Source organism: Meleagris gallopavo, chromosome Z (genome assembly GCF_905368555.1).
Source record: "Meleagris gallopavo chromosome Z, MGAL_WU_HG_1.1, whole genome shotgun sequence".
Taxonomy (NCBI): Eukaryota; Metazoa; Chordata; class Aves; order Galliformes; family Phasianidae; genus Meleagris; species Meleagris gallopavo.
The window spans coordinates 16,819,364-16,845,111 of NC_139435.1; the positions used below are offsets into that span (position 1 = coordinate 16,819,364).

At 39.4% G+C, this 25,748-nt stretch overlaps 1 protein-coding gene across 1 annotated transcript in view; it reads right to left on the minus strand.

Moving 5' to 3' along the window:
• The window catches only part of LOC104914886 (chondroitin sulfate proteoglycan 4-like), a 40,544-nt gene extending 24,582 nt beyond the window's left edge, over positions 1-15,962 (minus strand). The window contains exons 1-3 of the mRNA XM_085213262.1: positions 15,503-15,962; positions 4,666-4,829; positions 507-4,073 (exon numbers count right to left, since the gene is read on the minus strand). Coding sequence (XP_085069388.1) covers positions 507-4,073; positions 4,666-4,829; positions 15,503-15,578 — 3,807 coding nt within the window. The 5' untranslated portion in view covers positions 15,579-15,962. The remainder of the gene's footprint in view (positions 1-506; positions 4,074-4,665; positions 4,830-15,502) is intronic.
• Between the last annotated feature and the right edge of the window lie 9,786 nt (positions 15,963-25,748).

Here is a 25,748-nt window from a genome sequence, read left to right on the forward strand (position 1 = left end):
TCGTGGTGGTTATTGTAAGGCTACAAGTAGACAATAGGGAGCGTAAACTAGTATTAACAAATGAGATAACATTCATGTTTGTGACTTGATGCTTTTAAAATTTTGGATCAGTATTACGTGAACTAGCTTCTAATTGAATGAAAAGAAATCCTTTCTTCCCTGGCACATTGCACAAGGATGATACATGAAAATAAATACAAAAAGCTCTCACAACTAAAACAAATACACAAGTGAAGATATTAACCTTTTCAAGCACCAATACCTAACACTGTCAAAGACTACAGTCAGTTCTTCTGTTTCTTTAACATAACTGGTTTTTTTTCCTAGCAGTGGAAGCCTGCTAGTGTCAGACTCCAGAATGTGAAAACCGGAAAGAGCTAAAGAAGAGAAAAATATTTGATGAAAGAGACTGCAGATTCTGCAATGTCTGAAAAAGCAGAGAAGAAAACTTGCTACTAGAGTGGAGAAATGGCCAATACAGCTTACTAGCAATACAGTTAACTCACTTGCAGTTTTCCTTTACTGATCTTAACTGTTTTTCCTTCTTCAACTAAGAGACTGTTACTGTTCACAATCCTTGGTGGCCACTGATGACTTTCCAAATACATGCGAACATGCACAGCAGAATCGAGATGGACGTTTTTAGCATAGATTGTAAAGTTAAACGTGTCAATAAGGTTGTTGCTGTCATCATGCCTGTAGGTCACGCACCCCCTTATCAGATCGAGCTGTGTGAAGGAGTTCATCATTAAACTATTTACAGATATTCTTCCATATTTTGGGAAAGTGGTTATCTCAAATGTAATCTCATGATCACTTCTGATGTCTTGGTTTGTAATAGCACTTAGGTTAGCTGTTGTAACAATTTCCTCTTTTCCTTTTTGAACCAACAGGCCTGTATTATTTGCCAAGCTAACATAAGGATCGGTGGCATTAACTTCTAGGAGGAAAGACGTGTAGTGTTTGCCATCTGTCACAAAGAGCACAAAACGCCCAAAATCTGCACCATGGTGTATAAACAAGACTTGCTTTTGCTCCAGGTCTGCTTGCTTGAATTGATAGAGTCTGTGCAATGAATCATTTGTTAGCACCAAATCCCCATTGGAAATGCCACGTCTTGTGTATACCAGCTGCCCATCTTCAAAATCAGAATCAGGATCGTGATAACAAAGATCTGCCAAAGTCAGTAATCGCTGTCCATTTCTCACAATGTTAAATACTTTATCAACAACACGTACTGGTTTTTCATCATTCTTCAGCTGGACAGAAATGTTGAATCTAATTTCTACTGAGGAAGGTCCTACTTCAGGATCAAAGTTTGCCCTCTCCCTTGATTCTTCATTGGAAGCTCTCACAAGAAATTCATCAAACACTGTTTCAGAATCATCATGAACATACATAAGACGGTTATCACTTATATCTTTATTAGTGAAAGTGGTGAGATTGCCATTACTCTCAAATGAATCTGAAGAATTAATGAATTTTAATTTCCCATGTTTAGGAAACTTTAAAACTGTATATTGGAAAGTTTTATTATCCAGTGTTTGCACAAACAATTTTGAGTTTGTTATTAATTCTCCTTCACCTTCAATAACAGTTAAGCCATTGTTAATTAAAATTATGTTTCTAAAATCTGATTTGATGTAGATTTCAAAGTCAAAGATATTTGATTCCAGATACTTTGTAGAGATGAGGAATTTAAATGAATCATGATTGTCTTCACAATAGCTGCTCATTAACTGATATGCCACTTTATGATCAGCAATATCTTTCTGGCTAAAGACTGAATCTTCTTTCAAAGACTGGTCATTAAGCAGTACTTGTCCACTCTTTGGTAAGGACAGCAATTTAAAATGAAGCTCATCTTCAGTTATTTCTTGACCCACAAGCACAGCAAAAAGATTATCTGAATTCAAGTATTTCTTTCTTGATTTTTCAATTTCTAGAGGAGTATATTTCAATAAACTGTACCTTAACCATTTCACTTGGACTGGAAACACATGCTCTTCACTGATTCTGTTTCCTATGCTAACTTTAAATTTAAATTGGTCGGTAATATTTTCCAGTTGAATTTCTTTAAAAGTGCTACAGTATCTCACACGGCTGCGCTGAATGGAGCGCTGAGAGAAAGAACTGACTTGCTTCCATTCCCCCCTTGAATGCTGCCTTTGAACTTCCCCATACTGGGGTGCATCTGTGATCTCATATTGAATCTCCAGCTCTTGGAGGTTGGCATTTGTTTCAACTGTCAGATGCCTGGATGTGATTAGAGCTGTAGCACCCTGGACAACTTTTATTCCTGAGTTGCTAACAACTTTGTATTCCAAAGGAATTGCCACGACACGTAACACAACAGTATTGCTCACTTTCTCACCATCGTTTGCTCTCAGAACAATCCTTGAGTTCCTGACACCTGTGTGGACAAAGAAAACATAGCCTTTTCGTAAGTCCTCATTAGAAAAAGTAGTAATAGCCTTTCCAGGGTGCTTTGAATTTTCTAAATATCCTGCATTTGCAATAAGATTTCCAAGCACTGAAAGACTGAGGTCCAGAGGATCTGTATCATTATCTAATACTTTTATCAAATCACTAGTCAAACGTTTCCTTGAGTTTTCTATCAAAAGCAGTAAGTTTCCCTCAGCAAGTGTGATCTCAGGAGCATCATTTACTGGAGTGATGATAATGCTAAACATATACTCCTCATTTCTTTGCAAATATGGAGGCACAATATTTCTATTGTTTGCAGAAATGGAGAAATTAAAATAATCATAAGTATCTTCAGAGCCGCCATGGATGTACAGAATCTTCCCTTGCCACACATCCTGCAAAGTAAACATATTTACCTCCAGCACTGGTTCAACATCTAGTTTCAAGTTACCATGTGATGGCGGTTCCTTTATTTCAAAAAGAACTTGTGATAGATTAATTCCTAATTTCTGGAAGTCTAAGTTAACTTGAATATGTTTAGATTCAAGTGAGGCTTTTCCACCTTCTTGAACAATCAGGTTACTCAGAACTAAAAAGTTGTTTTTATCTTCCTGTCCCAGAGAGACAAAGTTTTCAGGGGAAAGGGCAAGTGTTGGGGCTGCTTTTACAACAGGATATTTTACAGCCATATCCAAAGAAAGATTTGTATTAAAAGCATTTTCTGTTTCACATCCAGCTGAAATATCCTTTGTTACTTGAACATTCTTCAGTGATTTCTTTTCTGAGTTGACTTTCAGGTCTCTTAAGCAACCTTTGAAGGACCTTCCTCTGGCATGCTTCCCAGACACGGAGGTTAGCTCTAACTTAATCACTTCCGATCGTTTACTGTCATCTATGCCACCTACAAAGAGAGACCCGTTCAGAAGCAGCAGCTTGTTTTGAGGAGGGAATGATTTTTTTACAGTTTCTTTATCCAATGTTAGTTGTAAATATTCTGCAGTAAATTTCAGCTTAATATAATGCCAGTGACTGTCATTGACTGACCTAAGAGAGGAAAGGTGGCTTCTACTTTTATGCTTTTCAATATAGGCTTTAATCAATCCATCTTCCACTTCCATTGCAATGAAATCTCCTTCTTGTCCAGGATGATAAAGCAGCAAGCCACGTGCAGCTGATGTTTGCAATGCAAATTCCAAGATTCCCTCACCATCAACATTCCGTAATGGGAAAGAAACATAGGATCTGGAACTAAAAAAACTGATGGGTTCATCTTCACCTGCAAAGAATTCATCACTGCATCCCACTGAAACTTCATGGACTTTTTTAAAGCTGGAAGATCTCAGGGGCATCAGAATGTCTTGCTGATTAAATAACACATGATCAATACATCCTCGAAAGCTGGGCAGTCCCCCGACAAGGTAAGGAACATCAAGTTCCGTACTACCACCTAGGTAGAATCCATGATCAATATTTAATTCATAGTGAAATCCAGGCATTTTTGCAGTAATCCTATCATTTTTATCAATTATCAATGTGACATTATCACGTTCATGATGCAGTTCAACCAAGTGCCAAGCTAAATCATTCAGATGAGATCTTCGCCAAGAACGCAGTATTCGTTCTCCCACGCCAAAGTTAATTCTCAACTGCACGAAAAAATTAAAAATACATCAAAATCCAAGGTAATCTTTTTTACAATCATATTCATAGAGACTTGCTAGGTTAATTTTCATTAATTTTCATATTAAGCATACCGTTCATGAAATATAATTAAAAAAAAGAAGTCTCATTAAATATTTGTGTACGTTCACTTGACATCACAAGTTTGACTTGTTAATTGAATAAATGGGAATGAACTGCTCTCTAGTTTTGCTAGAACTAACAATTGAGAATCCAGGTGACAGCGCTGCTTGAAGAACACGCTTTGCAGAAAAGTTATTATTTGGACCCCAACATTTTTTAAGATGTTAATATCATTAAATCCGAAATTTTACCTCATGCCTTGAACAGAGTGATTTTGATCTTACGACTTTCTAGAGATCTGGGAGGCTTCTAAATAAGTAGCTTCTTAATAACTACCATTGTAAGAAACATATAATTTAATTGAAAATTTCAAAAAAATGTTTTGTGACATTTCCATTTTTTTAAACATAAACTTTGAGTACTGTTACAACAGCTTAAAGAAAAACTCAACTGCAGAGGCTACACGTCCTTTTTTGCTATAGTTACAAATCATACCTGCAGATTTCCTGACTGTAACTCTATCAAACAATAATCTTTCTTCCCAGCTGCAAGAAAGAGCAATCCATGTGGCTTGCTTGTTAGAAACCGTAACTGTAATGTTGTCTGACAGGACGCTTCTGCCATCTTCAATGCCACAAAACTATCACCATAAAACGACACTAAAAGAAAGAAAAGAAAACAAACAAGGAATTTAGTTACACACATAAATTCTCTTTTTCTCATTTGTATCTAAACGTACATAAAAAAACTTATATATAAATAATTATATGGAGAGTTAATACTTGTCTTGGTTTAAGATGATAGTTTTCCTTATAGCATCTGGTATGCAGTGTTTTGGCTTTAAGAGAGAAACAGTGTTGACACATTTTAGCTTTTGCTGAGCAGGGCTGCACAGAGCCAAGGAAGTTTCAGATTCTCATACTGTCCAGCCAGCGAGGGGTCTGTGGGTGCACAATGAATTCGAAGGGGACAGAACCAGCACAGATGACCTACACTGGCAAAAGGGATATTCCACAGCATATGGTGCCATGCTGAACTATAAAATTGAGGGGAGTTGGCTAGGGTGAGAAATATCTGCTTGAGGACTGTCTGGGCACTGGTCATTGGGTAATGAGCAAATACACTGTGCATCACTTGTTCTATATATTCTTTATTATTATTATCACCTCTTCTGATTCAGTCTTATTAAACTGACTTTATCTCAACCCACGGGTTCTACTTTTTTTTTTTTTCTGATTCTCTCCTGCATCCCAGTTGGAGGGGGGGAAGAGAGCAGACACTGCTGCCCACTAGCTAAATCACAACATGAAAAGAAATAGATATTAGGTATCAAATTCATCCTGTAATTGGATAAGAGCTCAATAGCTACATCAGTTTGGACAAGAAATGAACATAGCCCAGTCATCTATCTCCAACAGTAATCAAACAATATCACAAGAATAGCACAAGTACATTTAACAACTTCCTTCAAATACACTCCTACTCTGCAATTCTTTTTCATTTCAGTCTTTTATGGAGCTTGCCACAGTTGGTCTGTTTTTGAATTGTCGAAGTATTTCTCTCTGAAGTACTTATCTAGTTTCTCTTTGGGTACATGTAAGCGTATTCATCTATAAGTTCTCCTACATCTCTGCCAGAGACCTCCTCTGTCATCTTGGGTAAGAAGACTTGCAGGTCTCCTGGCATCCTGCAGAAACATATTCTTTCACATTTTCTTGTCTCTTACTTTTCCAGGCTCAAGAGTCCTACCTATTCTGTTGGTTCCTTTATGCAACCATTAACCAACCCTGTTCAATCACTCAGTTTTGCATACATCTCCTTCAGTTCTTCACTCTCTGAAGGAGAGAACAACTGTAACAACAGCAAACTTCTTCATTCAACTGATCTCTGCCTTTACTACCTTCTCTATTACTATACTGAGCAGCACAAATTGCAAGACAAATTCTGTAGAACTCTTCTGCTAACAATCCCTCTTTCCTCACAAGAATAAAAAGGGATTTCAGCTTGAGAATCTTCCTAGTTAGCACTAAACATTATACTGTTTAGCTTCTCTGCCGTAGTCATGCTCTTTCTGAGTGCTTTTTATACTGATAACTTAATTAAGTGGATACACAGATCCTCTACAGGATTTTTTTTCTTGATATATATTTATATATATACAAACGATTTAGTAATAACTTTGATTCCTCCAGATAGCTGACCCTTGACCTGATTTTTTTCAGGTCTGCCCATTTACACATTAGATCTATGAGGGCCTATGATGTCTTCAGCAGCACTGGGACACAATCACTTAAAGATGCCAGTAGTTAAATACTTAGTTTGCATCTTTCAGCTTCATGTTAGACAACTTTCTCGTTTTAACATAGTTCTTTTTAAATTTAAGCATAACTGCAGAGAACTTTTTGGCTGAAATCATTTCTGTTTCCACACTGACTGCCCTCCTGCTGAATCTGACAACACTTCAGTGATTCTTAGAAAAAAATGCAACTTCAACTCATATTCCAGACTCAATTCTGCAAGTTTACGACTATCAAATCAGAGGCCTCATTAACCAGTTGTCTGATGAAAGAATTGCTAACATTAGTATTCTAAAATTTCGCTATAGAAGATTTTAGTTGGCTTTCTCAAGAACAAGATTTCTGCAAATCCCAGAACCAAAAACAAAGTAATAGTATATTATATTAAGTACCCACAGAAACAGAGGAGGGATTTTTAGACTACTGAGGTGCACACATTTCTTGCAAAGGAAGAGTCACTACTGTGTGTAAAAAAAATGGTTTTAAATTGGAAAAAAAAAAAAAAAAGCAGAAAAGAAGCTTTCATCAAATACTCTAGTAAACCTTACAGGTATTCCACAAAATCCATACAGCAATAAAACAAAGGCTGTTTTTTTGTATATAGAAATGTTACTATTTTGAGGTTAATAAAGAAAATAGCTTAAAAAATGGTACTAGGATACAGAACCACATACTGTATAAACGAGAACCCCCCAGTATAAATGAGGAGCAACCTTCACTGATGAGAGAAAATAGCTTAAGTGTTCATAAGTGTTACAGTATGGTAAACACGTATTATGGTAATGGCTAAGTATGTTGCTCTTCCCACAGACAAAATGTAGGTGACTGATGGTGTCCTATTGTGCTTTGGAGCCAATGATACAGGTAAGGAAGAGAAGTCCTCCGATGTCTATCTCAGCAAATGGAGCAATCAGATACTGTCTTCCTGACTGTCATAGGAAGCATACCCTAGCTTCCTGAAACAATTTCTCGTAATCAAAAATTGATTGATTTCCTTCAGCTACCGCAGTAACATTAGAACAGAAATATAATAGAATGAGTACAAGAAGGAGCCACCCTGAGACACTGCCACTCACCTACTGAGACTCTAAGCAATTTGTTCACTTTGTTGCTACTTCTTTTATAGCACTCCTATGGATGGGGAAATAAAAAGATTCACTATAATTTTATCAGTGAGGTTCATCAGAAATTAACAAGTAAAATCCAAAGCTTTTGTGGACTTTATCATCATAAAGTTTCGTTATGATTACTCTAATACAGTCTACAAATTTCATCTAGGAATTTCTGTATCAAAACTAATGACCATGGTTGGAACTTGAAATTAACTTCTCAAGACATCAAATTTTCATAGACTTAAGTATGCTGGGTGAAAAAAACACTGAATGTCAGGAGAAGAAATTGAGCAGAAAGATAAACTTATCTATTACTAAATGCAATTTAGAATAACTAAAAATGAAGTTGCAGAGAGACGATATTTTTCAGTGTACCACTTGGAAATGGTTTGGTGTTTGAACTGGTTTTCCTAGAAAAGAAAAAACAAATGTAAGTTAACATAAGCTTTTGCCTCCCACAAAACACTTCGAGTCACAATCCACCACTGAAGGTAGGATAGAAAACTCAATATCAGGCACTGATCCAGTACTAAATAAAATCTTGTGCCAAAACCACCTACTGTGCTTTGGCATGCCTTCTGCTTCAGTACCCATCAAACTAAGCAGCATGTTATTACAACATAGGAATCAAGTTCCTTTAAAGCAGACTCTTTCAGGATGATTTTAGAATGATTTCTGGCTGAAACTAAATTCTGACTGTCATGCCACCACGTTAGAAAAGGTGACATTTGGTCCCTTGATAATGGAACATGTGAGTTTAGCATATCACAGAGTGAACAATTCCTTTGGATTTCCTGAGTAGACAGTCGATCCTGCAATGTGAATCTATGCCCCAAAGGAAATAAATGGGTGGAAGGAGATAAGAATAAGATCTAGGTCAATTATAATTTTGTCTTTGTGGACATTTATATATAGAATAGAAATGAACAGATGAACAGAACAGGTTGGGGCTACAAAGCTCATCAAGTGTACCTGCCTGACCACTCCAGGGCTAACCAGAAGTTAAAGCACGTTGTTATCCAAATATTATTACCCAAGAGGCATTACCCAAATGCTTCCTAATCACTGACAGGCACAGGGCACTGTCCTTTTCTTCAGGAAGCCTGTTGCAGTGTTTGACCACCCTTCCTACAAAACGTTTCTCCCAGTATTCAGTCTGAACCTCCTCCACTGCAGCCTTGTGCAGCTTTGTGCTGTTCCTGCAGTTTTGCCAGGAAATGCTAGTTTCTATCAACATAAATACATAAAGCCAGAAAACATGGACATCCATTTAAAGATCTGATTTACCAATTAATTTGCATTCCTTATCTCTATTCCTTCTCCACTAGAGCCCACTCCCAACACTGATTAGAAACACCACACTCAGGCTATAAGTCCTTTCTAATATTTTCATCATAACAGATTACACTTACATGTAAAGTTAAGTTTTGAAAAGTTTGAAGTAATTTTTCTAAATATTCCTGATCAGCTCTGCCCACAACAGCTTTCTTAGAAGTAAACACAAGAAACCAGGTAAGAAAGAAGCAGCCTTCAGAATAACAGAGCAAAGAAATCTTCACTCTGTAATCTAGTGGTAGCATTAGTTTAGCATTTTAACCTTTCATTCAGCATCCTTTTCCTTTGCTGTTAAAAAAATAACCGAATTCAACAAGTTGCCACACTTTCAATTGTTTACCTCTTAGCTTCTCTACTCAATATGCAAAAAAACAACAAAAAAAACAAGAAATGTATCAAAAAGAAACCAGCCTCAAACTCGCTACACAGCTATCATGAGCTACACACATAAATCCAAGAACAAAATCAAGATTAAAAATGTAATCGAAAAAAAGCATTCTTTTTCCACATTTTTTTTGCCAACATTTTTCATTTCAGACTAGAGCACGTGTTTTCTCAGCAATGCATAAGGAAGAACTGATATCGGAATCACAATTCCGTACACTGTAATTAACTGAAGTAGTTTGATGCAAACATCATACCTGATCAACTCCTTTTAATCACCAGTGTTGACAGGAGACAGCCAAAGCTGTGCATATCTCAACCATTCCCTTCCTGGGATCCCTTCCACACTCTCTTCCCAAAGTAAGTTTCAAGAAAAGGCTTAGGCTTGGACCTTAACTCGGTTTTTATATTCATTCTATTCATAATAGATTCTATAGAAAGGGTAAAATAAAAACCACTTTTCACTGTTTTTGAACCTGCTACTTTATCAACTAATTTTGTCACGTGCTACAAAGGTAACAAGGAGCTCCAAACAGTGAAAAGATCTTCACTTGCTAGATGTTTTACACAGATCCCTCTGGTGACACTGCAGCTGTACAACAACCCTTCAAGAAAATGAAATTATGTATTTTTCTCTGTGAAAAAAACAGAAAGCCAAAACCAGAGTGGTAATGCATTTGTCCCAACAGGAGACTCGAGACAAAGCACAATAGGAATATTCATTAGTTGTTCCTGGTCAGACATTGCCTTCAGTGCCTTCAGTAGATCTATGATGCCTCTCCAAGTTGTGATGAAGGCTTCTCCCTGTCCAGCTGAGATTGCACCTTAAGGAAAGACTAGATCCCTGCAGCTCATTCACAGAAAGGTAAATGGAACAGAAATGGGCCAGCAGAGGTGGTTCAAATAAATACTGATCTTTCAGAATGGCAGTATTTTTCTTTGTCTCTTTTGCTTCAGTGACCTTTCCATATTAAAGGGAGACTATGAAGCACATTCCACAAGAGTTCACTTAGGGGCTGCTGAGATACTGAAGCAGTGTAACTGCATCCTCCCTGCCTTCAACCCTCCATTCTAAAAGCAAACAAACACTTCATACCAACACCCTTCTTCTGAACTTCCATATGCTTTAGGGTGCTTCAGTGAGAGACAGAGAGGTTGTGATATCTCAAGATAAAGAGTTCCAGAAGGTAATTATAATTTCAGGATTCATGAAAGTAAAGCTAATAGCCCCATTAGCCCCATCAGTGGCCCCAATTATGCAAATGTGGTAAACAATGAAAGATCCCTTTAGATTCCAAAGTGCTTCTGTTGTAACTAAGATGAAATAACTGGAACAACCCAGGAAATAGCAAGGGAGAGCAACAGTGTGGACAGCTGCAACATGTATGTAACAGAGCACAGCGGTGCATGAGTATATGTCTTACAGCTCTTTTCCTTCTTCTTGGTATTGAATTGCAAGTTTTAATGACAAGAGGGGTCATTCCTAATTCCTAAATTCCTAATCAACTAGAAGCAGGCTGAACTGCTAGTTGTGCAATGCATAGGTTCCAACTCTTTTCTCATAAGCTACAGGAAAAACGGCATGCAACTTCAGATGTGAACATAATAGGAACATAAGACTCTCCCCGGGACCTGAGGATCTGAGTGATGGCAACAAGTGTTCACAGTCTTTTAATACCAAATATAAACAAATCATCATGATATTAATAACTTTTAAAAGTCTTGTTCATTTTGACTGCATAACAAAAGTGGAGACATTAACAAGTTCTGAGGAATCCAGAGAAATTAAATGTACCTCACACAAGAAGCTTTTTACAGCTGATCACCATGAAAAAAAAAGGCAGAATGAGAAACTAAGGAATATTTCTCCAACTACTGCACATGCTCTGCACTACAAATATGCCTAAAGTGACCCAGAAACAAGCAACTTCTTTAGATGCTTTGAGATAACAGAGCTTTTCATCCACATCCAAGACTTCAACAACTGTACAAGAAGAGATGTCAGTCTTCTCTGAAGTGAATTCTTTAATGCCCACAAATACAGACTCTACTTCCATAATTTTTTTTTCAGCTTTACCATATTTTCCTTGAAGCTGGAACTAGAACTGAGCCAAATTGATTCCTTCACACGCTGTAATTATCTGTTCCAGATGTTTCCTTTCAATCTGAGGCTGCCACGCATGCATTTAAACCACTGTGACTACAGGAGAATCCTAACATTGAAGTATATAAAAACAGTTCAGAGAAAGAGATACTGGTCTCTATCGGTATTTTACAATTATTTAAAAGTGAGTCATTTAAACAAAACCCCCTAAAGTAAACATCTGAGTGGTGGGAGATAGATGCTATGGAAATATGATGAAATGAAATGTTTGTTATATGAAAGTGTCATAACTGAAAATAATTTTTTTCAGGCAGAATATTCTTATATGAGTAACATGTCTTTTTGAACTTTTGGAAAGATCATTAACAACATTCTATAGTATACCAGTGATTAAAACCACTATTTTTTAAAGATATAATACAAATAGTAAAAGCCCTGGTCCTAGTGAGGCCACATCTGGAGTTTTATGCACAATTCTGGGCTCCCCGGTTCAAAGAAGACAGGGAACTTCTAGAGAGGGTCCAGTGCAAAGCCATAAAGATGATAAAGGGCCTGGAGCATCTCCCTTATGAGGAAAGACTGAGTGACCTGGGTCTGTTCAGCCTTGAGAAAAGAAGACTCAGAGAGGATCTGATCAATGTCTATAAATACATAAGATGCAGGCGGTAAAGGGAAAAGGCCAGCCTCTTTTCAGCAGTGCTTGGTGATAGAACAAGGGGAAATGGCCTCAAACTGAAGCATAGGAAGCTCTGCACAAATGTGCATAAGAACTTCTACACAGAGAGGATGACAGAGCACTGGAACAGGCTGCCAAGGGGGGCTATGGAGTCTCCTTCTCTGGAGATATTCAAGACCTGCCTGGATGCCTATCTGTGCAGCCTGGTGTAAGGACCCTGCTTTGCGGGGGGTTGGACCCAATCTCTGGAGGTCCCTTCCACCCCCTATAATTCTGCGATTCTGTGAAAATAAGGGGATATGGGGGGGGGGGGAGGACACTGAAACACAAGAAGTTACATACGAACATGTGAAAAAATGTCTTTACTCTGAGGGTAACAGAGCACTGGAACAGACTGCTCAGAGAGGTTGTGGAGCTTCCTTCTCTGGAGATATTCAAAACCCAACAGGACACTTTCCTGTGCAACTTACTGTAGTGAACCTGCTTTGGCAGGGTGTTGGACTAGATGATCTCCAGAGGTCCCTTCCAAGTCCCTATGATTCTGTGATTCTGTGAAATTGCCATTATAATAAGACATAAGTTTCATGGAGTTCTCATGAGCAGCATACTCTAGAAACAATCAGCTCAAGTTATTCAAAACTTGTTCAAACTAGAAGTTGGAAAAAAAACAATATTTGACAGCAATTACTTTCTTAAAGTAGTCTATATTAGCTTTTTCCTTCTGATTAGCAGTGAAGAAGAGTCAGTTTGGTAGCTGATTTTTCTGATATTCAGGATTGAAACCTGGCTTCACTTTACAAAAACTATGGGTTTTGGTCCACTAGGATACACTGAATGGACTTAAAAGTACTAACCAGAAAGTCAAGGGCAATGAGCAATACCTTTGTGCAGGTGTAACCTCATGCTGATAACAGCCCTATTTTCTACAGTGAATCTCAGTGCCTCGCGCTCTAGCAGGGAGATGAAAAAGTGCAATTACCAATAATAATCTGGAAAGAAAAAATAATAATAAGCAGAAAATGTATCTTCACAATTTAGAATACACTCATGACTTCTTCATTTTATAATGCAGCTGGATGGAACCATATTTAAAATACTGTATTTTTAACTTAGTTCTAGCTGCATCATAGATAAGATTTAACTTAACTGGTGAGATTGATAAACACCATCAGAACCACTGAATATCCCAGCATCACAGTTTGCTTACAAATCTTTGTTGGGAAACTGGTTAAGATCTTTGTTCTAAAAGAACAGTGAGGATCTAAACTGCAGTCTCTCAGAATTCAGGTGCATTTCTTCCAAATATCCCTGATGACTAAATTCCACACACACATATTCTTTCCTTCTTTTTCTCCCTAGCAAGGCTTTCTAAATACATTGGTGGTACTATGTCTAAGAAATACAACCACATTTCATTAATAAAATGTTTGTCTTCTGCTCCATTTGAATAGTATGCAAAGATCATATACTGTAGAAGCAGTAGGGAAGTCAGGGGGTGATTGAAACTGCATCTTCTGTAAAAATTCATCAGAGAAAAACAGAATATCAAACTGCACTTTGAAGGACACACCTCCTCAAGACATGAAAGTAGAAGACATTCTGACACTTAGGAATGACAGTACACTGGGACAGTGTTGGAAATGTCTCTTCCCAGATCACAGAGTCAAAACTAAAACTACACTCTTCACTGTACCCTTCTGATACTTCACATAACAGGAGTTTGATTAGCTAAGTTTTGATACAATGACAACAGAAGATACAATGCAGCAAAATGACAAGAAGTACACAGAACCAAAACTTTACTTCCATTTTTAATTCTTATTGAAGCCAGTAGCAGATGCCATCAACAGCACACAAAGGAGTAAAGGAAGAATGGACACATCAAAGAACTGCAAGATTTGCTAGGAATGCCATTTACAGGTAAGATAGCACTCATTTGGAAGTGAATTCTCAATGTTGCTTCATACTTTTTCACTGCTGGATTTACAGTGAGATTATGTGGGCAAATCAAAAGCTAAGAGTCTGTAAGCCTCTAACAGATTACAATGCACACAGTGATACGCATCCTTGTGCTACATCCACATATGTTTTACACACCAGATTTCCAGATAATGATAGTCCTATAGTTAAAGCACTGGATATCAAACAAACATAGGCGATGTTAAGTTCTGGTTCCATCACAGAAACTCATCAAAGAGTTGTGCAAACTACTTAACACCTAGTTTCAGTTCACCATTTAAAAGAATTTGTTAGTGCTGTTTTTTTGTTCCAGACTTTTGCAGGTTTTCCACGCCAGTCTAAGATGTGCGGGATCGGGATCTGTCTCTCATGGCTATAAACATAGCTACAGTAGGAGACAAGTGCTGATTTTAACATGCTGACCAGGTACAGATGCCAAAATACATTGGCTAGCAGAACTCAGCATGAAGAGAGCTTAGCTGAAGCATTCCATAATGCTCACCTAGATTAGCGCAAGCAGCAGGCTGCATATGACACCCTACCTTGTAATCTGGAAATGCCGCTTCCAGCTGTGGCTGTGCCTTGCAAGGCCTGGAATTCAAGGCAATACTGTAGCAGCAGGCGTGAAGTGGTCTGTCAACTTCCATAGCATTATTTGCAAAACTGTACTAGCTGACCTCACATTACTGCCAGCAAAGTAAATGACAAAACTCTTAGATCATGACATTTCTGACAATGCTACATCACTACAGAAATTCCAGTGACAATCAGATCTCCTGGATACTCATGACATTTAAGAGACATTCCTATGAGCAATATTCCCCCTTCCATGTGTGCAGACCTTTTACTCAGAAGAGCTCATGTCATGCGGGATTAGAAAGCATGCTAAAAAAGACACTTCAATGCTTACTAGTCCATTATTAAGCACAGATATTTAAATAAAAAAAACTTGATGACCAGTCCTCAATGCTGTACTTACAGCTCACATGAAGATATAGACAAACATCAAAAGTAAGCTTCTGGCTGTCCCGGTGCCAGTTCTAGCAGAGCAGCACACCCACCAGCAGCAGAGCAGCAGCCCCTGGCAGGTTTGGAAGCCAGTCGTCAGCCATAAGATAAGCTCAATGTGGCTGCCAAAACCAGGTGCCTGAGCTACTGACACGGGGACTGCTCGTTGGCAGGTAAACCAAGACGGAAAGGAATCACAGGGCATACTCTTGCACGTGCCATGGGGCTTTGCCCATGCCATATAATTACAGTCACACTCACAACTGTTTAAAAGAAAAAAAAAAAGATTTTTTCATGTTTTTGCTCCAGGCTTCACGGGGCGGCGCTGGGGGCCCATGCACGGTTCAGCCGCAGCTCACACTCCGCTCCCCGACCCCGGCGGGGCAACCCCGCCAGGGCCGCCCTCTCCCACTCGCCGCCCGGAGCCCCGCGGCGCCCGCCATGGCGGCAGCCCTACCTGCGAGTGCCGCCCGGTCGCCGACCAGCAGCAGCGCCAGCACTGCCAACAGCGGGGCGCGGAGCCCGCCAGCCATGCCGCCGCCCAAAAGGGCAGAGCGGGACGAGGCCTTGGGGAGCCGGGGGGCCCGCCGCGGAGCTCCCCGCCCTCCCCTCAGCGATCGCCGCTTCCCCCCGTCCCGCCTCCCCGTTCGCAGCACCGTGAGGGGGGCGGCTCCTCGCCGACACAGCGCGGCCCGGCCCTCTCGGTGGTTGTGGCCGGGGCCGGAGCTGCCGAGTCGGAGAGCCGGGCCGTACCCCGAGTCTTCCGAAATGGGCCGTGTTGCGGAGCGAGAGGCCCCCTGACGTTTATTTCGGTAGTTTTTTTCCCCAGCTCGTGCCTGGGACACATCGCAAGGCTTCCTGTCCTTCGTGCCCGGCCCTGGGCTGGGCCTGGGCTGCACCGGGTGAGCACGCAGAGGCACCGCACAGGTTTTCCAGCCTTCGGCAGCTGCTCACCGCTTTCACAGCGTGCTGTATCACCGTGTCTCTCCAGCTGGAAGCGGCCACAGGGTGCTCTGCACTCCCGAATGCGATGTTGTTTGCAGACGTAGAATGACAGAATCGTTAAGGTTGGAAAAGACCTCTAAGATCAAGTCAACCCATCACCACCATGCCCACGAACCGTGTCCCACAGTATCACACCTACACTTTCCCTGAACATCTCCAGGGACTCCTCCACTTCCCTGGGCAGTTTGCTCCAATGTGTTACCACTCTTTCTGAAAAGAGATTTTTCTTAATATCCAACCGGGACCACTGCTGGTTCAGCTTCAGACTGTTACCTGTAGTCCTATCACAAGTTATCTGTGAGAAAAGGCCAATCCCCACCTTGCCACAAGCTCATTTCAGGTAGTTGTAGAGAGCAATATGGTTTCCCGAGTCCCTCTGGGCAGAACAATCCCAGTTCCCTCAACTGCTGCTCATAAGATTCATGCTCTGGTCCCCTCCACCAGTTGCCCAACAAGATTCTGGAATGGATGTATAACAGAAAGTAAACAGCACATCACAGTGCCTTTGCAGTCTCTTTAGAGAGTAGAAGGAAGTTTCAGTACTCTACACATGTTCTACTTGTGACTTTTAAATACCGTTGCCATTTATTCTTGTAAAATAAAATGTCTTTTTATCTATTACTTTCTTGATTTTTTTTTTAACCAAATACAGCCTGTATCTACAGCGATAATACTTGCATTAAAAAGTACTATGCATGAAGATGTAAAATATGTTTTCTTATAGAATAAATATGTAGTAGGTAGAGGAAATATTAGGAGCACACAGTGAGGTGATGTATAACCTGTACAGAACCTAAACTAAACAAAGGGATTTCTGCATTTTTGTCTTATCAGTCCCTGTACTTGAAAGCACAAGGTTTCTGTTTAATTTTTTTTTTTTAAGAACATACTTGAACTACTCATGCATGAGCCACTCATCATAGTTCAAATATGCAGACATACCCTCAGTCACATACATTATCCATGCCAAGATTTGCCTTGCAGTTACAAAATTTTCTCTGATATAATCAACTGGCAGGCGCTTCTTATGTGTCTCAATTATTTTTTTAACTTGTTATTCCCCTTACACATAGAACTGGAATACTAGAGCTGTAAACTTACACTAAATAAACAGAATAAGTAACATAAATTGACAATATCTGATAGCTGCAAAAATAAGAAAAATTGTGACGGAATGAAAATCTTTTCTGGGTCAGCTGTCTGCTTCTTCTCTTCCTTTGAGGTTTGTAACCATCATTTAGCCTAGATTTTCCTTAGCAACTTTTCGCGAGCTTTGCTATCTTCATAATTTTGAAATAATGTACATAGTTTGTGAGAGCCATGTCTAGTGCTGAATCACAGGGAGTGATCTTCACTCAGATACTGCTGAACAGCTTTATTCAAGATCTCAAAGGCAGAGACCTGATAAACTTCATTCTCTTCAGGTCAGCACTCTAAGAAGGCTTGTGCAAACCTAGAGAAGGAGTTGTAGAAAAGCATCAGGAGGATCTAGGTTGTGAACAAGAAGGGCAAAGAAATGACTCAGTATGAAATAACTTGCTGTATAAATCTGAGACTAAAAAAGCAGACCTCAGGTGTATGGCAGTGAAACTTTGCTGCTGAGGGAAAGCTTTGGGAAAGAATTTGCCTTTGCACCGACCATGTGTTGCACAAGAACAACCCGACATATCCTCCATTAGGAATATTTTCCTTCTCTAACTATGTTAGGAGAAAGGTAGAGTTAAGAAAGATATCTGGTTGAAAGACAGGAGGCAGGCAAATGGGAGTATCTCGTATACGGAAGTGTGGAACAAGACATTATTTTTAAACACTTTGTGATTCATGTTGTAGGATGCAGTATGTTATTTTATGTTTATTTTAAGAAAACTTAAAATCTATTCTACCTGGCAGCTACACTCATATAATCAGTAATCAGTACATATTTTATCTGTAATTCTAGTGAGTAACTCAGCAGTCACTAAATGTTTTCCTTAAGTAATATGTTTTTACTATGCACATTTTGAAATTGCTTCTCAGCCAAAGAAAGGCAATCTACTGAGGCATGTGAGAAGTGACGTTAACTGAACTGTTGTTCAGCCTGGGGAAGAGAAGACTCAGAGGGAATCTCATCAGTGTGTATAAACAAATGATGAGAGTATCTGCGGAAGAGAGAGCCGATATCAAAAGAAAGGATGAGGCGTTGTGAAAAAAAAAAAGAAAATGCTGGAAATTCCATATAAACACAGAAAACTTTCTCACACTGAGGGTGGTCAAGTGCTGGAACAGGTTGCCCGGAGAGGCTCTGTCCTTGTTGATATTTAAAACTTGACAGGACACAGCCCTGAACAACCTGCTGCAGGTAACCCTCAATTGAGAATAATTTGACAAGGTAATCTCCAGAGATGCCTTCCAATTTCCACTCTTCTGTGATCCTGTGATTCAGATAAGTGTCCTTAGGGTCATGCAAAACCAATGTGAATAGACTTTCGACAAGAGATAGATCACATTTTGACAGGGGGTCTAAGTAGTCTATATCTTTATGCTACCGTTTCCCAATCATCCAGAAATTCCCAAATCTGAATCCTACTTGCTTTCAGCAAGAGTTAGATTTTTTAAGAATTGTAAAGCTGAATTTTTCTTTGATTTCCAGGGAGGTTTGTTTTTTATTCAGTTTGTTGTGGTTTTCGTTGTTTTTTTTTAAATCATCCTTGTCATTTATTACTCAAGGATTTACTGTGTCCTCAAAGCATGGCAGGACTTGTTCCCTAAACAAAAATGCTGGCTATGTGGTCAGACAGACAGAAGTCCAGTCTGTAAAATGTTCTGTTTTCTGTTCTTTCTTTATCTTCTGTAGGATTATTCCTCTAAGCCAATTGAATACCCAGCAGTCTTGACCTGTTCTGAGTAATTCAGTGAAAATGTGAAAAATTGTCCAGCTAGTTAACAGAATCTTTCTTATTAACAGTGAAGATCTGCTTACTGGCACATGACAAAGCATGCATGATATTACTGAACTCTGGAATGCTCTATGCATCAGGTTTTTATCTATTGAATTTGGTTGAATAAGGGTTTTACAAAAAAAATAAAAATAAAAATTTCATCCTGTACCGGAAACAACTTAAGAAGTTAGTTTCTATTCGCTTTTCAGACAACAATACTCTTTGAAAATTGAGTATTTTCAAAGTGACCTAGACTTCCTAAGGATTCCTGTATACTTTCAGCAAATTTCAAAAGCCAGAACTGTCCACATATTTTCAAAAAGCTTATATCAAACTTTTCAGGGTTTGGTTAAGTTTTATTGAAATCCCTGTAGAGCGTGAGTAACACTCAGAAGTATTGATATCTCAGATGGAAAAGACTGAACACTGGCTGCAATCAGTCAGGAGACTTCATATGCTAATAATATGAAGATCTCCAACTATATAGAAGAAATTGACAGCATTTGGACAAACAGTGGTAAATGACACATTTATTTCATTAAAATGACACATTTCAATTGCAATTTTAAGTTTACACTGTAGCAGATGACAAAGATCTAGCTTGGATCTTCTGAGTGAATGGCTAACATAGTGAGCAGAAACGTTTAGGCATCTGAGACGCAAATAAGAAATTATTGATGTATGCTCTGTAGTCACCAAAAACAAACACGAAACTCTAGTGTCCATGAATGAGATTCCCACAGTCTGTTTGTAAGAACACAAAAGACACTAGAGGGAGTCCTGAGTCTGCAAGATAATCTTACTTCTGCAACAATTTTTTTTTTTAAGTAAATAGTGCCTTACAAATGAAAATGTTGTTGAAGTACAGCTTCTGGGAAAAATGAGGAGGCCAGTCAGTTCAAGTGGGATCAAAAGATATTCAAATTCTAAATTCCAGGTTTCCAATGATTCATTTAGCAACCCAAGTAAATTTTAAAAACGCTTAATTAACAAGGACTTCATTTTCTTCAGTAAAAAAAGGATATTTAATGTCACCATTCAAAATAAAGTATAATATATTTTAGATTTCTTTTCTGACAATTTAAATTACCAGAGCTTCACTCTACAAAATTTATGCTCTTTTTGTGATCCATCATTGAGTACTTCAAGGCTAGATCATGTATGTTTTCAAGCTGGACAACTGAATTCTAATTTACCTTGAAGATCAGAGTAATTATTTGCAATAAAGATTTGTTTTGAAGAGGTGCAAAGGTGAGTTGGAAGCATAAGTTACTGTGGGGTCCATACATGCTCCTAAACTACTTCATCAATTTTGAAATTCTGGTTTTGGTATCTGAAAGAGAAATTTCTGTGTGTACCCAGAACAGGCAACACTTGGTAGCTCAGAATTAAGGTTTATTTTTTCTAATGGAATTGCTTGAAGCAAGGCAAGGCAATCTGCTCTGTACAAAGGTGGAGGCTGATCTTGGTCTTTCTTCACCTTGGTGGTCCTTTCCCTAAACCATGATTTCTTCACTTTCTTCATGTATTCTCCTTACAGTCCTTGCTCCTTCAAGGGACATTGCAGAGTGAATGCTCAGCTCTTACTCCTCCCCTGATTTTTTGTGAGCTCTATTAGAGAGATTTAAATTTGCATTGAGGAACAGATCATCTAAGAGACAAAAATATTCCTCTTTTTCAATCAGAGTGGCACAGTCTGAGGGACTTAGCACAGGAGGCTCCAGCTGCTACTGAGAGGGAGAGGTTTGGCTGTTGGAAGACCTGAAGGAGAAATAATTGAGATGGCATTGGTGGATAGAGGTGCCATTTTCCTACACAGTTTTGGTGTGCCACTGAGAAGTAACTTCTGAATGGTAGTCCTCCCTAGGCTGTGCATGAGGTCAGCCCAAAGCAGATCCCCAGTGTTACCATGGCAAGAGGAAAATCACAGCCATCTAGGGGGCCAGATATTGTGTTTTCTGTCTGAAGCTATCCATGGAGTAAAGGCCTAGGCATTCTTCTAGGCACCTTCCCAAGGCAGCAGCATAAGGATTCACTCAGGACTTCTGAGGAAATTAAGTTCTTAGGTTTTAGTGAAAAACATCACCTAATTTTATGGCATGGCTGATAAGATGTCTACATAGGGATCAAACACTGCAGCATCCCATTTGCAAGTAGTGAAATTAAGACATTTTCATACTGCTCATCTTTTGAGTTTTATTTTTCTAATATACAGTTTTACTCATCTTTTTGGCTTTTGCTGGCTTTTTATGCACTTGCTATTGATCAGCAACTCTTTGCTACTGACTGTTTTTTGTAATTCAGACACCCATTAAACTCTTACTCTCTAGGAAAATTGTTTATGCTCATCCATACTCGCCTGCTTTTCCCATTTGCTGTGTAAACAAGCCTGATTCTTCCAATAGTGGTAAGATATCTTTCATTCACCAAGTGAATCCTGCCTTTGTTATCACTGTTGTTATCCTGGCTGAGCTCCTGGTACCTTTGCATGTGCTGCTTTTAACATCATTAAAAGTGAGTGATGTATGTACAGATATCCCACTCTTATATTGACATGTCTCTCTATCCTTTTGCCTATTTTAAAAGATGTATTTGCAAATGCATTTTGTACAGCTTTCCTTTTGAAATTACTTATCAAATTGCAGCTGTAGTAAGTTCACACCATTGCTATTCAGAAAGCTGTCTCTTCTTGTAAATCAATATCCTCTGTTGAAACTAGCTTTTACATCTGTATTGGATTCCTGTCTAACATCAATCTTACACAAGTGCTGCTGGGCTTGCTACGTTATCTCTGGCTCATGGTAGGTATTTTCACAGTCCTTGGGATTTTGACTGCTTTGCTCTTTTTAAAACATTTGCATTAGAAGAAATGAGAGCCACTCTTTTTTTTCTGTTGGCTATGGGTACAGCATAATGTTGGCTGTGGGCTCTTAACAACATGGGATGGAAGGGACCACCTGAATCATTAAATCCCACTCGCAGCTACTGCAGACATTACCTCATGTAATAATCTCTGTTTTTCATTTACTGAGCTTTGTCTTAAAAACATTCATATGGCTTCGTCTCATCCTTGTCCCTCCCCAATTCCCCCTTTGAAAAACTGCCCCTAAACATCTTTATCCTAATGATTTGGAAACTTCCAATTTTCAGCTAAAGTTCCTTATGGACTGATGCCTCATTTGTACCAACACTACTTTTTAACCAAACAGTCAACAGCCCCTCGGTGTTGAGCTTTTTCCTCACTGTATTTGTAGAGAGCAGCATTTTCTCTCTCTGCCTGGATGACCAAGCGTAGCTCACCTAGCCTCCTCACAAAAATTAGGCTATCCATACTATCCATACCCTCACTGTTCTTTTCAGCTTTCTCTGCTCCTCTTCTAATTTGAAGATATCTTTCTGAAACATGAGTGAGCAGAATGATACGCAACAGACCAGACCTGGTTGCAGAAAGGCTCTGTCTCACAACTCCCTCTTTACCTTTGGAAGGTCTATCTTTGTGTTACTCCATGAACAAGTCTGTCAAATTTAGTAGTGGTTCATTTGCCTCAAACATGGCAAAGGAGGAGACAACTGCAACACCTGGCACGTGAGATGGCTGTCAGCACCCAGAGACTCCAGCTTTCCCTCTGTGTGCTGCCTGACAGCTGCCTCTCAATGCCAGAGCCTGATAGGAACTGCCAGATTTGTGCCATGCTTCCCCAGTGTGAGGATGTGAGTAGCACACAGTGACTGGTGTTGGCCTCCTGCCGAAGTAGGACTTACCAGCACCTGGAACTTACACAATTCATTATGTGTGTTGTTGTGCCTCTTTATTCCTTAACATTTAGGTATAATTTATTTCACACACATTTCAAAACTGTATTGTTTGAATTCTGCTGTATCTAAACATGTTGCCTGGCAGTTTTTTCTTGAGGAATTTTTGCCAGCTCTCTTCTTTCACTTCATCATCACTTATTTGCCTTAGTAGCTGAAAAGCTCTGGTAGGCAGTTTGGAAACCACTACAGACCAATGGCATAGGAAATAAGTCTGATGAGATAATGAAGTAGTGAAATGTTAGGCTGAAATGAGGTGTAGTGAGCTGAGTTGTAGTGTGGACAATAAAGCTGCATCTGGATTTTGAATATGTTGGGAATATGTTTCTACAATTAATTCAAATTAAAATGGTTAATTTTTATACATGTTGTGCGAGTTGTGAGCATGGAAGAGAATGCTTGTAGACTGCTCATTGTAGCTTGGTGCTGAGATGCTTGGCAGCATTGCTCTGGAAGAGAGGACCTGGGAAAGTACATCAGGGATTTTGGCTGAGAAGGAAAAATAAAACAAAACATCAAAAAGAAAATAAGATCTAGCACTCCTGATGAAGTAGATGCTATGAACTCTGTGATGTATAACCAGCATCCAGAAAATTTGAAGGTAGTACTCATAGAAACATAGAAATATGGCAGGTCGTGGGATGACATGCTCACCAGCAAATGCTGCTTCCTAATAGCTGGAGTTTTAGCAGAATGGATGAAGAAGTCCTTCTGCAGCCAGCTTGTCATCCAAACACGTTTCCTAGTGTTTCCCAACTAGATCAGTTCCTTATAGAAGGAATAACACAACTGATTTGATTTTTAATCCCTCAGTTTCCTTAAGAAGGAGAACAACTGTTTAAAGCTACCTCTTAACACTTTAGGCATGTTTGACTCATCCTATCTGGCAGATCCCTCACTGCCCTAATAAACCTGGTATGAACACTTTGTTCTGGTGTGTGGTATTTCAACTCTGAGATTACATTTTGGAACCAGCCTGGTTATTGTATCCCACTCCAATGTCCAAACCCACTGAATTGGAGCCAGTTACTCTGCACTGTTACTACTGAGGAATGTTTTAGTGGTCTGGATGTCCCTGAGGGAACTGAAAGAGAGAGAAAGTCATATTCTCAAACTAGCTATGAGCTATGCTTTTGGACAAGCAAAGATCTTCCCATCTGTAAATGGTGTCAGTGATACATACTCCATTTTAGTGCTATAGGTAGTATACCTGTAGACTCATGGGATTTACTGGACTCTTTCTCTCTTGCCTATTTTGTGAATAAGCAGTCCACAAACGTAATAGTTGTCCACCCCAGTGTCAGTGCATGTAGTCCTGCAACTAGTACATGCCTTCCCTGCCATTCAGACAGGAGCTGCATCTGCTTCCCACATTGATAACTCTGTTGCTCTGTGTTTCATTCAGGTATGTCTCATCACGTGCTGTTTCTGTGCATTTGCTTTAGACTGACCACTGATGAAAGCTTGTTCCCTTGCTACTATTCGGCTAGAAGAGTAGCTGCCATAGCCAAATTAATCATCTTTGTTCATCAAAGGACTGCTAATGCAAAAAGAAATATTAGTTCAAGCTCTGGCTGATCAGAGATGGTTGTAGGACACAATTGCAGTACCATTAAGTGGAAAGTACATACCGAGTATTATGTGACTTATATTTTCCTTCCATCTTTCATGGTCATTTCAGATCTATGTGGTCCTGCTATTCTTCATCTAGTTCTTCGGTATTCTATTAAGGTGGGGATTTCTTTTTTCTTCTGTATTTTAAGAATGATAGTTCTCATCTGAGAAGACTTTCCCACACCTTCCTACTGTGCCCAACTCTCCAGCAGTGTTATCAGCATAAGTAAAACTTGTGCTCTTGTTTTAAACAAGTAATCTAAATTTGCCATGACACATTGAGTGATACAAATGATCTTTCCAGCCAGAGCAGCCATTGATATGGTAGCAGACACAGCAGTTAGGCCTGGAGACCCACCAGCGCTCTGGACTGCAGAGGCCTAGGTCTGGAGTGGACCTGAGTTACTGGTGAGAGCAGAAATAGGGTCAGAAAAGTTACGTGCCTGAATTACACCCTGATCTGCATTCAGGCAGCTTTAAATGTATGTCCAGTCCCTGAGATACTGCAGAAGTCAAAAGAAACCAGAGTTGTTTCACGAAGGGAGAGAGAGCCTGGATGATGGTGGTCAGTCCAACATCTGTTAAGAGCCGGGAAGGTCTGGAAAGGATTGTAGAGGACAGATACAAGAACAAAGAGAAGGTTGTTGACAGACAGGGAAAAGAAAAATAACTTTTTTAGAAATGTATAAAGGGAAAAACAGCAAATGGGAAAGAATTCCTTCCTTTCTTGTGACTACAATCCTGTTTGCTTTGTAGGCACTGGGTATATGTGAGGCTGAGATACACACACCAAAAAGAAGAAAGAAGAGAATGAATTACAGAAGAGACTTCACCTATCATTTATTGTTACTGTCTCTTAGTATTTTCTGTAAAGATGAAGTGGTTCATAAGGCTTATAATTGTTTCATAGGCAGACCCCAGAGTTCCTAGCAGCAGCTTTGTCCCCCTTCAAAAGCAGGGATAGCGTCCTTTGTAATCTCCATAAAATATCGTTTTCTGAGGTTCTGTAGTGGTATTCTTTGTGTAGGAGAATACTTTTTACTGTAACTTATTCCAGTTATGCTTCTTCTTCAAATACTTTAATTTTTAGGCACAGCATGTCTGGTTTATTTTGGCTTCGTTACTCTTTTTGCCCAGAATACTAGGAAAATAGACATGCATCTCCATTGCACTCTGCTCAGGTCTGTGTTCAGAGCACACAGCTGTGCAATTTTCTGGAGATAATGTTGCTTCTTCTGGCAGGGTTAATTTTGTGCTGTCAGTGAGGCAGACATCAACCAGAATGTCCCAAAACTAGAAAAGGGTTTGCTTTCCCAGTATTAGTCCATGTTTTCCCATTAACAGTGGCAGAGG